This window comes from Rhagoletis pomonella, unplaced genomic scaffold (assembly GCF_013731165.1).
Source record: "Rhagoletis pomonella isolate Grant_MI unplaced genomic scaffold, Rhpom_1.0 Rhpom_scaffold_00001, whole genome shotgun sequence".
Lineage (NCBI taxonomy): Eukaryota > Metazoa > Arthropoda > Insecta > Diptera > Tephritidae > Rhagoletis > Rhagoletis pomonella.
Window position 1 is genome coordinate 12,695,313 of NW_023458555.1, and position 12,404 is coordinate 12,707,716.

The 12,404-nt window shown below is 39.0% G+C and overlaps 1 protein-coding gene across 1 annotated transcript in view; it reads left to right on the forward strand.

Annotated features, from left to right (window-relative positions):
- The first annotated feature begins 10,096 nt into the window (after positions 1–10,096).
- Positions 10,097–12,404, forward strand: part of LOC118734354 (zinc finger protein rotund) — a 4,622-nt gene continuing 2,314 nt past the window's right edge. Inside the window, exons 1-2 of the mRNA XM_036464108.1 lie at positions 10,097–11,027; positions 12,064–12,400. Coding sequence (XP_036320001.1) covers positions 10,185–11,027; positions 12,064–12,400 — 1,180 coding nt within the window. The 5' untranslated portion in view covers positions 10,097–10,184. The remainder of the gene's footprint in view (positions 11,028–12,063; positions 12,401–12,404) is intronic.

Below are 12,404 nucleotides of genomic sequence, written 5' to 3' on the forward strand. Positions count from 1 at the left end.
TTCTATTCCCTCACGGGATAGCATTGCGGCCTAGCTCTTAAATTGGTACACAGACAGTGTCGGAAGTCATCCGGAGTGCGATGCTCTGAAAAATCTAAAGCTTCGTGCGCTCACCTCTATGACCACAATAGCCCTGCGTAATTTTAAACCAGCTGTCTTGTATGTTGCCAGCTACATTTATTTGTCTTCATTTCAAGTGCTTTGTGTGATTTGAGTTTTGTAGGTCTGGTTTTACTGTGCCGTCGGCGTGGAAGCCTAACTGCAATTTAACCTCCTTCGCCGAGGAAGGGAGAGTATGGCTGTCGCGTGGGGGAGGATACTTCGAGATTTCTAGTGAATAAACAGAATTGGTTAGAAGACAGTACATTGTAAGCTTCTCTGTTTATTTCTCCTTGGCTTCGAGGTTTGATCTCAAATAATTCGCTGTCCAACATTTTAGTCCCCGTGTGGGAAAGAATGCCTCAATGTCCTCTAGTAGCATGATGCATGATGCGTTTTACGACCTCAATTATCTTGATTACTTGAGGATAATAGAGTTGTCGAACGTTAGGACTGCCTTTGGTGACAGGTTTCCTGGGTTAAAAAGGCGGGATAATTTATCAAATATCCACATATCGAGAATGATGAGAGTGCGGACCTTAGTGAGATATTCGGTGACAGGTAGCAAGATCAACGGAAATAAGGTCTATTGACACTATTTCGCATACTGGTGCGGAATAAAGTCAATTGACATTATTACCTTTTCAAAAGCGAAAATAATCCATTGACATTATTGCACTCTCATTAAATTTGCGTAGGCGCGCTGGATTTTCCAAGATTATGTAGCCATCTGACCATTCCACATTTGGCTTTATCCAACGCAGAATGCAGTATTAATAACCGGCTCATATACATATATATGAATGTAGCTCGCAGATTTCTTCAGGTCTGATGAGGCGCCGGCATAAAATCTAATTGGCACTAAAGATGAAGTTGCTGGTCTGCAATACCTAGAATCGACCTGGCGTAAGTGGAAACGCTCATTTGGTGGTATGGAAGCGCCACTGAAGCAGTGGTGACATTGCGGAATTGACATTCGCCAATATGTACGTCTATTGCTTTGGAGTGTCTGCCCAGTTTTTAGCTAGGAAACCCGGTTTGCATTACCATAAATATCCTCATGAAGAGGCTACTAGATTAAAGAGACCTTATTTTGGGCTACTGTCGGCCGCTGTAGTGTAGTGGTAAGCAGTGCGCGCTTTCACTCATCAGCACCTGGGTTCAAGCCCTGGTCAAAGCAACATCCCAAAAAATATAGAAAAAGGCAATGGCCAACCTTCGAGTTTATTTCTGCTATGAAAAACAGTTTCTCATAAAAGTACAATCGCCGTTCGGAGTCGCCGTAAAACTGTAGGTCCCTCCGCTTTGTTTGACCACATCAAGGCGCACGCCACAAATCGGAGGAGAAGCTCGGCCAAACACTAACATATGTGTAAGCGCCAATCTATTATTACACTGGACCACAAATTTCAACTTTTTCTCTTTACCAGAAACGCCGTTATGAAATTCTTATGTAAAATCACCCCCTGATTCCGAAAATCAAGGTTATTTTTAATTCTATGGTACCGTTTTTGAGATATTTGCAATTTACCGTTTTTGCAAAAAAAAAAAAAATTGGGTCCACTTTATCATATATATCTCAAGAACGCATTAAGCAATTCCAAAACGGTTTGAAGCTTTTAAAAGGTAATAAAATTTTCTATAAACTGTGCATACAACACTTTTTGCTAGGCCCTGTAGATTCAAAGATAACGAACAATCATAACCGATTTTTTCAATTTTTTTTTGTAAAAATATAAAAAAAATTGTACTTTGCGGGGAAGGATCTCGAAAACCTTTCATTTTTTTGCAGAAGAAAATCGATGCAAAACTACGTAAGTTATAAGCGATCAAATAAAAATACCCAGGTTGCGCAACTTCAATGTATGTACCTATACATACATACATATATTAAAGGTATAAAGTGCAAGTGAGATATTATCCGGATAAACGAATAACACCATAACAATGATAACACTTTTTCTTTAAATAAATCAAATAGTACTTTTAATACTCGAATTGTATTATAGTAGGTAGAGTGGTTGCATCGAAAGGAAGAGTGGTTGGGTTCGAAACCTGCTGTAGGCATGTAGTTATAAACATGTATTTCCGTCAGTTATGGGTAAGTATGCAGGTAGATTTTCAAAATTATAAGACACAGAAAATTTCTAAAGCCTACATCTAAAACAGGTAGTATTTTCTTTTCCCGGCTTGTTATAAAAAGGAACCTTTCTGTCTAGGTAAGATTTGATTTTTTCAATTTTATTCTTGTTCCGAGTATAAATATGAGTTAATGCGCTTTGAAACTTCATAACATCTTCAAGGCTCGCCGGAGATAGTTCAGTTCATAAGTCTAATTTCAAAACCGTGATTTATTAAAAAAAATAAAATGAGTAAAAGGACGCGAGAATTTGAGTGTAATAAGGATCCAGATATGTTCTGTTTCATGTGTGGCCAATATACTATCATAAGGCGACGACGAGTGTTCTCAGATCATATCAAAACTTTATACTCCAAGTATTTTGGAATTGAGCCTAAAAATGCTGAAAAACCATGGACACCGAACACTTTGTGTAAATCGTGTCGAGTAGAATTGATTCAGTGGGAATCAGGACAACAAACAAAATTTGATACACCAATGATATGGAGAGAACCTACTTGCCATTCAATAGAGTGTTATATTTGTCAAACAAAAGTACTTGGCGTTGGAAGATCAAGAGGAGTAACCTATGCTAGCGTACCTACAGTGACATTACCAGTACTACATTCAACGGCAGTTGCGGATCCAGTTCCATTGTCAACAGTAACATCTGAGTGCGGGGGATGTACTGAATTTCGCATGGAAAACGAAAGAAACGTTCTGTCACAAGCACAACTTAATGATTGGATAAGAGATTTGGAACTATCCAAGGAAAAGGCCGAGATCCACACTTCTTGTATGCAACAATTTAAATTTGTGTCATCCGATGTTAAGGTGACATATAGTAGAACTCGTCACGAACCATTTTCCAAACACTATACCAAGAAAGACAGTATATGCTACTGCAACGACATCCCTGGTTTATTCAAAGAGTTTGGTCAAACATATGATTCAAAAGAGTGGCGATTGTTCATAGACGGCAATAAACTGAGTTTGAAGGCTGTATTATTGCATATTGGTAACAAAAAGCCTTCTATCCCGATTGCACATGCAGTAAATACAAAGGAAACCTACGAGGAAATGCAAAAAATACTCAAATTTATCAAATATGAAGAGCATGATTGGAAAATATGTTCTGATCTCAAAGTCGTTGCAATGCTATGCGGTCTACAAAGTGGCTACACCAAGCACTGCTGCTTCCTCTGCAAGTGGGATAGCCGAGCTCGTAAGGACCACTACGTCAGAAAGGATGGGCCGGAAAGAGTCGAGTTTACCGTTGGTGTGGATAACATCAAATACACCCCTCTTGTCAAGAAAGAGAAAATCATACTTCCACCCTTACACATCAAGCTCGGTCTCATTAAAAACTTTGTTAAGGCTTTGGACAAAGAAGGCGAAGCATTCGACTATTTGAAAACAGTTTTTCCAGATATTTCTCAAGCCAAGATAAAGGAAGGTATTTTTGTTGGATCACAAATAAGAAAGTTGATCAACAATAATCAATTCAAAGGACTACTCTCATCAGTTGAGGCAGCAGCGTGGGAATCCTTTGAAAAGGTCGTTGCTTCTTTTCTCGGTAGACACAAAAGCCCTAACTACGAGCAGATAGTGAACGACCTAATCAACAATTATGCGAAAATGGGCGTAAATATGTCTTTAAAAATTCACTTTCTCCACTCACATTTGAGCTTTTTTCCAGCAAATCTTGGCGACGAAAGTGATGAACATGGCGAAAGGTTTCATCAGCAAATGAAATTAATTGAAAATCGATATCAAGGATTCTGGGACGTCGCAATGATGGGTGATTACTGCTGGTTTCTCATAAGAGAAACCGATCCTAAACTGAATAAGCGTCAAAGTAGAACACATAATTATTTCGACAACATAGTAAAATCAAATTAAGATAAAGATTGTTAGAATATAGTATAAACATAAATAAATTTAAAAAAAAAGTTAAAAATATGGGTAATTTCATTCATAAATTGAACTTTTAACTCAATAGAAACAGAGCATAGCTAGATATTTCACTCTTCTTTATACCATACATACGTTTTGAGGTATACGTTGAAATTGCGCAACCTGGGTATTTTTATTTGATCGCTTATAACTTACGTAGTTTTGCATCGATTTTTTTCGATGATACCTTATTTTTTTTGTAATATAACAGAGCTTAGGGAGAAAAAAAAAATCTGCAAAAAAATAAAAGGTTTTCGAGATCCTTCCCCGCAAAGTACAATTTTTTTTATATTTTTACAAAAAAAATTGAAAAATTCGGTAATGATTGTTCGTTATCTTTGAATCTACAGGGCCTAGCAAAAAGTGTTGCATGCACAGCTTATAGAAAATTTTATTACCTTTTAAAAGCTTCAAACCGTTTTGGAATTGCTTAATTCGTTCTTGAGATATATATGATTAAGTGGACCCATTTTTTTTTTTTTTTGCAAAAACGGTAAATTGCAAATATCTCAAAAACGGTACCATAAAATTAAAAATAACCTTGATTTTCGGAATCAGGGGGTGATTTTACATACGAATTTCATAACGGCGTCTCTGGTAAATTTTGGCCATCGACCAGTGTTATTATTATTATTATTATTATTATTGTGCGCTACTAGTTCGTTGAGTAATCTTTGGCCCTCTAGATGATTTTTGGAGGAGTATAGGTAACAAGAGTTTTGAGCACAGATTGACTGCCAAAAAATATGGACATCTTTGTTCTGGCCAATTTCCTGTTTAATACGTCGTCAGCGCCCTGAAGTTGCGTATTGCGAAGGAAGCCATCGGTATACCATTTTGTGGGTAGTCAAGCAGTCACGTAGGGTTGTCAATCCATTTTTCACGAGGAAGGAATATAATCTTCTACCTCTTCGTTAAGCTGAAGATGGGATCAATTTCATCCTTGCCTTTTAAGATTTCAAGGTGTCCTACAAGTTTGTCTTGCTTGATTTTATTTTTCCTAGGTAGCATGAGTTCTTTCTTTGCTGCTTCCTCTTGTATTGCCACATGAAGTGATTTAAGATTGATTAGAGCAGTGGTTGTTGTTTTTTCAGGGGACGTATAGGCAAGCAATTCGTTGGATCTTGCAGAGTTTTCAATAGCTGTTGTTTGAGTATTATTTTTCCACCATACGACTGCTCCACTCTCTATTATTTGTTTCACCATCTGAGTGTATGTATAACCAGTAGGGTATCGAAGTAGTAAAAGTCCACTGGAACGCGAAAAACCACTTTTCCTGTAACTAATTTCATTTTTTTTTTACAAATTTAAGGTTCTTTGCTTTTACCGCTTTCTGTTTTTATTTACAAATGCAACCCTGCCGAACGTTTGACACTTTTCATGAACTTGTAGGAAAAATAACTTCGGACGAAAACCTGTAACTTCTCACCAGGAGAGCGTGCAAGTTACGCTCACAAAAGTGCTTTCGCTAACAGGTATTTTGGCACCTGGAATGCTTCCCTGTAAAAAAAAAACTGCAAATCGTGAATATCGTAAATATCGCGAGCTTCTGGAACGCAACTAATATCGTATTGTGTAGCCAGTATAACATCCTGCTAGAGTTATATATTTCATTGATCTGGATTTCCAACATGTTCCACTGCTACTATTGGATTGTTACATCATTGGGATAGTTCAGAGTTCAGAGATCTCAGCAGAAAATATTTCTACTACAAAAACGCTATAACAATATCATCGGCTGATGTAAAATCTTTACCGCTATAGTCCTAATATAATTTATACCTAATTCGTAACGTTTATTGCTAAAAAAAACCCCTATCAAGTGAGTTATTCTCATTTATCCACTTATCTTTTTGGCATTTTGTAACAATTTTCTGTTTCGAACTCACCGTTTATTTCAATAAACTTTCCCAACATTTTTATTTTCCACATTATTCAATAGGTTCACAAATTTTTTCGTTTACCTGGCGAATGATAGGAATAGAGACGAATAAATATAAAAAATAAAATAAAAAATAAATCGATGGCGCGCTTTTATGTCTGCTGCGATTTGTCGCGCCACACATAGTAGGTACATTTTTTTTTTTCATTTTGCTTAGAAATATTTTAGCGACGGCATTGCGTTGTTGGCGACGGCAGCAGCCACAGCAGCTGAGTTTATTGCCGTGTCACGTGCATTTTTCGGCATTTTGTTTAGAGAGATTTACTTACTTATTTAGTTGCTGTGTGTGTATTCATTTTTGTTTAGATTTGTTGTTTTTCACATTATGTATGTTTGTGTGTGTGTGTGTGTGTGTGTATTTACAAGCTCACCACGTGCGGCGAATTCAATGAATTGTATGGCAACAACACCACTTGAATGGGCTGTAAATGTTGCAAATAAAATGAGCGGATATGAAAAAGCATCTATGCCACAGCCGGTTGAATGTTCGATTAGAAATTAGAAAAGCATAAAAATAATGTAGCGCGGCAAGAGAATTGCTAGCAAATAAAATGTGGAAAACTTGTGTGTGTGTTTGTATGTATGTATATAGATAGATGGGATTCCCTTTGTTGCACGCAGACATTTCAGCTTTTTTCTAAGCACTCATTCATTCAAATATAAAAAAAATCACTTACAAATACACACTACATACATACATATGTGGCGTCCACCTGCGGCGCCAACACTACTATCGGAGTTCCACACCCACCCACCGATGTACTTACCCACATACCTACTGGCACTTGCGCTTATTCATTCATTCATTCTAAATTCATAGCGTCGGCATTTGAATATTTCTAAGCGCGATTTTTTCGCTGGCAAATTTTTTGTGTCTGCGCAGATACTTTTTTTTTTGTGCAAATCTACGCAAATATTCGCGACAGTTTATGCGCCTTTGTTTGTTAATTTTTTTTTTTTGCGAATATTTATTTTTTTCTATTTAGGTTTAGTTTTTTTAGTCCGCTGTTGCCTGATTTTTGTTTAGAAATACTCACTCCAGCGTTAACCGTTACGTGTGGACTCGTGATTTTTATTTTTTTTTTTTTGTTATTTCATTTGCGTCTGTTATGTTTGCAAAATTTTTTATTCAAACGTATGGCGTAACACTGACCTTGTTCAATGGATTTTGCTTAGAAAAAAGGCCACTTAAATAAGATATCGAAGTTTCCGAGAATTACTGCAATCACATGAGGATATTCAATATTTAAATACAAGTTCTGAACACATAAATATGTATGTATGTACATATTGCGTATAACCGAAACCAAAGTGGTTTTTTAATGTAAAATTGCGGTGTTGGGACACTAGAACTGCGACATATTTATGTACATTAGACTGCATCACCAAAAAAAAAACAACGCTGCGTGTATTCCGCCGGGATTATAAAACTTATAATATTTGAAGACGCCCACTAAAATATTTCGGAAAAATATTAAGATTTACGTGAGCTGGACCGATTTGAAAATAAGTCCAAAAGTGTAGGTTTTTATCAATAAAAATAGTTTCTTAAGGTATATTTTTTGAAAAAAGTCCCCTCAGATGACAAATTAGTCCAACTCACGTAAATCTTAATATTTTTTCGAAATATTTTCGTGCAAGTCTTAAAATATATCTAAAAGATTTTATAATTCCAATGGAAATATGGTAACGACTTTTTTTCTATGGGGAGTGATGCAGTCTAATGTACATACATAGATCCCTTGTTTCGTGGCCTGGATAAAGGATTGTCGTATGTTATTTTTGTGGTAGATTTTGCGAAATCGCGAATGAAGTTTCGAATGCAATTACTCCCCAAAATTTGTAAATTGTTTTGTGTACTAAATCAACCGTAAAATTTTAGTCAATATCTCGGAAACCAACGATGATATCCAAAGCCTGGTAGCGTCAATCGAAATATATAACTGCATCTACAGCTAGAAGACGTCAAAATGGCGCTTACGACAATATTTTATTCAGGCGACGTTATGAAGTTAAACCCTGTAGTGTTTTAGATTCTGAACAGATGCGATAACCGCTCTCCGAAATGTAAAAGCTTTTGACCTATGATATGTGTCATAGGGCTAGGTAACTCACTGATTTTTCGTGAGTTAACTCAATGACTCAATCTCATTTTAATGAGTCAGCTCAGTGAGGTGGCACAATTGAGCTAGCGCTGTTAGTTAGCACTTTTTAGCTGATGAGCGCTGTAGGTTTGGACTATAGACCTCTTAAGAGGAAACAAGTTGGTATGCGCTGTAGAGCTGGTACCGCGGAACAGAAGTGAGTCTGAGCGTGCGACACACTGCTTGGAGTCAGCTCAATAGCTCTACTCAGTGCTGAGTTACCGATCTCTAATGTCCCAGCGCACAGAACCTTCAGCTCGTCTCTGCAGAAAGTCTAATTTGCCAAAACTAGCAGTGTCCTGTCAGGTATTCTGTTAGAGGTCTTAGGCTCTTGCTGCTAACATAAAGAAGTCGTTGCGATATTCCTTTAGAGAGAGTTATAGAATGCTTAAATTGTATTTTTCCCATTTTATCATTCGCTACTTGGTGGCAACCTGAGAAGCTTTCCACTTACTTAGGAGGTCTGGTATTTACTTATATGTACTTTTGCCGAACAACCGAAAGGCTGTACAGGCTCCGTTGAGCCCATCCTTTGCGATAGCGCCAGCCATTTCGTTGCCATCGAAAACCCTCTTGCCCCTGTACCTACCTATGTAATTGTGATTCCGTTAACTGTTTCCATATACTAGTTTTGCAGTTGTCCACTAGCATTAATGTAGTTTTGAATGAGTCAAGAAATTTTAGTGCTGGCTACTATCAAGTATGGTACGGGTATTTGAACTGGTGCCATTAGTTCTTAAAGATGTCCGCTTGAAATATATGTAGTTGGATATGTATCCTAGAGCTTAGTGCCCTTGCCAATCGTTATAATTTGTTCTCTGCAAGCGCACCTTTCAGAGATTATCACCTTATTTAAGATTAACTTCGGTAGCAGTTTGTCTGTGAGTTTAATGACGCGATCATCAAGGATTGGTTTTGAAACTGCTAAGTTCACTTTAAGGTCTCAACCCCTTATGCTCGCTAAGTAGCCAAGTCGCATATCGCTCCTGCGAGCCTCATTTTCAATTAGTATAACTAGAGGTAGTATAGCTGAGTGCTTTCGTTGACCAGGTGGGCATAGCTCTCGTCAGTTCAAATTGGGAAGAACTCCTCTGCGTCGTTTGAGACCAAACGAGGCTTTGGCAAGGCGTTTCACTTTCGTGCGTTCGCGTTTTGGAACCCTCTTCACTATTTACAGGTCTAACTTTGAAGTAGTGTAGGACGTTGTCTACCTATAATACAGTTTAGAGACCACCAATAATGTCAGCCTGGAAATAAAGCGAAGAATAAATCTTGCTAACAGGTGCTAGGGGTTCAATTTTTTGGATATTCTTCAGTTCCGGGGTATGGCACCACGAAAATTCCAAAAAGTTAATTCTCCTATGCGGTTTTGGACCACCCAAATGTGCATAGAAAACAAAAGCCGTCATCGATTCCCCAACAGTTAGCGAGTAGCGGAACGAATGAACTCAATGAGGTACACCCAAACTCGCTATCGTTTATCTTTGCTAGCTCACTTTGTTGTTGCTTTCACATGCAATATTTTTCGTTTAACGACCGGAACTCAAACATAGCAAGCAGCGTATTGGCGAATCGACGACGGCTAAAAATATTTGGCAGCCGCAAATTTTAAGAAATTTTTATTCGCCAAATTGTGAATGCTCTATATGTGTATGTGTGCGTACGAGTTTGTGTGCGTTTGTTTTCAGCCATAGTTAGTCCACAGTGCCAGTTTCTTCGTAAACATTTCAACAATACAAATTTTAGGCAAATTCCTACATACATACATACAAAAAAATCCTAAAGAGAGCAATACTAATTTATAAAAAGCTAATAAATGCAAAAAGTGCTATTTAAAATAACAAACTAACTGATTTACAAGAAAAAAAAAAACAATAATACACTCAAATAGGAATAAAGTGAAAACCACAGAAAATCGTCCGCAATGGAGGGCCGTCTTATCGAGTACCGCCCTATTGGTGGTGGCCTCGACTACCACCACAATTCGCCACTAATCGGCGAAATACCGCCGGCTGGTGGCGACTACTCGCATGCCGTCCATCGTTCCATCGATCAATTGCGCAACAGTTTAAATGAGCGCGTCGCACTCGGACCGCTGAGTGTTTTTTCGAATTCCTCCGCCGATCTGCGCTCGTCGGTTTTGTCCTACAGTCAGCAGCAGCAGCAGCAGCAACAAGCCACGCAACCGCAACATGGCCCACCACATGCCAGCCATCAACAACAGCAACAGCAACAGCAACAACAACAGCAACAACAACAACAGCTGACCACACAGTATGGACAACTTGCGGCGGCTACTGGTGCGAGCAATGCCAGCGCTGGCGATTTACATGCCCAGCAGCAGCAGCAGCAGCAACAACAACAGCAGAAAGTTAGCACCACCACAGGTGTAGCACCATCGAACGCTGTAGCGGTTGCCAACAACAATAACAATCCTGCAATTCCGGTTAAAGTGGCCATCGACTCGAATGCCGTAGTCAGTTCGACGGTGCCGAATGGCGCCACAACGGGCAACAGCGCTGGTGCAAATACCACAGTTCCTAGTGGCCCTGGCGGCGGTGGTGGTGGACGTGGTCGTAAAGCGCGTATCTATCCAAATCCGAATCAGCACATCATCGTGACCAGCAACAGTGTGGATCATCATCACGCCGCTGCCGGACGTCATCATCACATCGGCACTGTCAGTGATGTTGGTGGCGGCGGCGGTGGCGGCAGTGTTGGCTCAACAACCAGTTCTCCACGGCATATGGACATCAAGGATACGAAGGTAGTTGTAGTTTCAGAAATTCATTTTTTTATTGATTAGTAGTGGATTAATTTCCTAAATGTTGAGGAAATCTTTTCAACAAAAATATATAGTTATGGATTTATTATAAGACTATGGGCCGTTGTCTCAAGCTGGGTTTAAAATTTACTTGTCCTTTAGACACAAACTTTTTTTCTGGCTTTTATGAAATTTTGCACAAGCGACTGGAAAATGGACTGCCTTACTTGCGTCGCCTGATAAGATTTTTTGTTTTATCAAATTAAAAAGTTTTGAAACGCATTCAAGTGCTCTGATACGATATGTTATACTAATCTTTTTCGATGTCATGAGCTTTGACGAGGGTCATATTTCCACCTGTGAGATCTCTGCAAGGATTCCATTAAATGGTTTGCCAAGCGTGCGTAATCTTTTTGCATGTATGACCTTGCAACTATTCAGAGGAGGGTAAATGTATGTCAAGAGTACTGAATGTACACCTGGTAATGAGTGTAATTCGCCTGGGGCCACACTTGTACTTATATTGTGAACCCTATTGAGAATGATTGGGTTTAGGTAAAAAGTTATGTTAAAACTAATATGGGCGTTCCAGCTACGGACGGACTGGTAGTGGTAGGGAGGCGACGGCAGTACATGAAACAAATAATACAGTAAGTGAAATAAACTATATCAACTGCAGGTCTGAACTTTGACCCTTTGCGACACGCCTTCACCGAATTCAATCAGGGCCAAAATTAGGATGTGATATCTTCGACTAAAGTAGCATCGACGTAGGGGTTGAGGCTTAGGAAATGTGATGTACAAATTTTGCCTCCTACATTCAGGACCACCCTAATGTACATACTTACATATCTAAATAAAACCGCGCCATGTTTATGACTGGTTTATTCGATCGGTCGAAGGGGGAAATGATTTTTTGGTTTTCTAAAATACATTTGGCTCAGTGTTGCTTATATTATAAACTTTGTATTATCCCCTTAAACTCTAGATAAACAAAATACATATAATCGTTAATCTTTCATTTCCTATGCATTTTCAGATTTTCAGCTCGAAAGTGGACCTACAGCTGCACACGCAAATTCATATGCGCGAAGCTAAGCCGTACAAGTGTACGCAGTGCTCCAAAGCGTTTGCCAACTCATCCTACCTGTCGCAGCACACCCGCATCCATCTGGGCATCAAGCCGTATCGTTGCGAGATCTGCCAACGCAAATTCACCCAACTGTCACATCTGCAACAACACATTCGCACCCACACCGGCGACAAGCCGTACAAGTGTCGACATCCCGGCTGCCAGAAAGCCTTCTCGCAACTCTCCAATCTGCAATCGCATTCGCGCTGCCACCAAACGGACAAGCCATTCAAATGCAACTCCTGCTA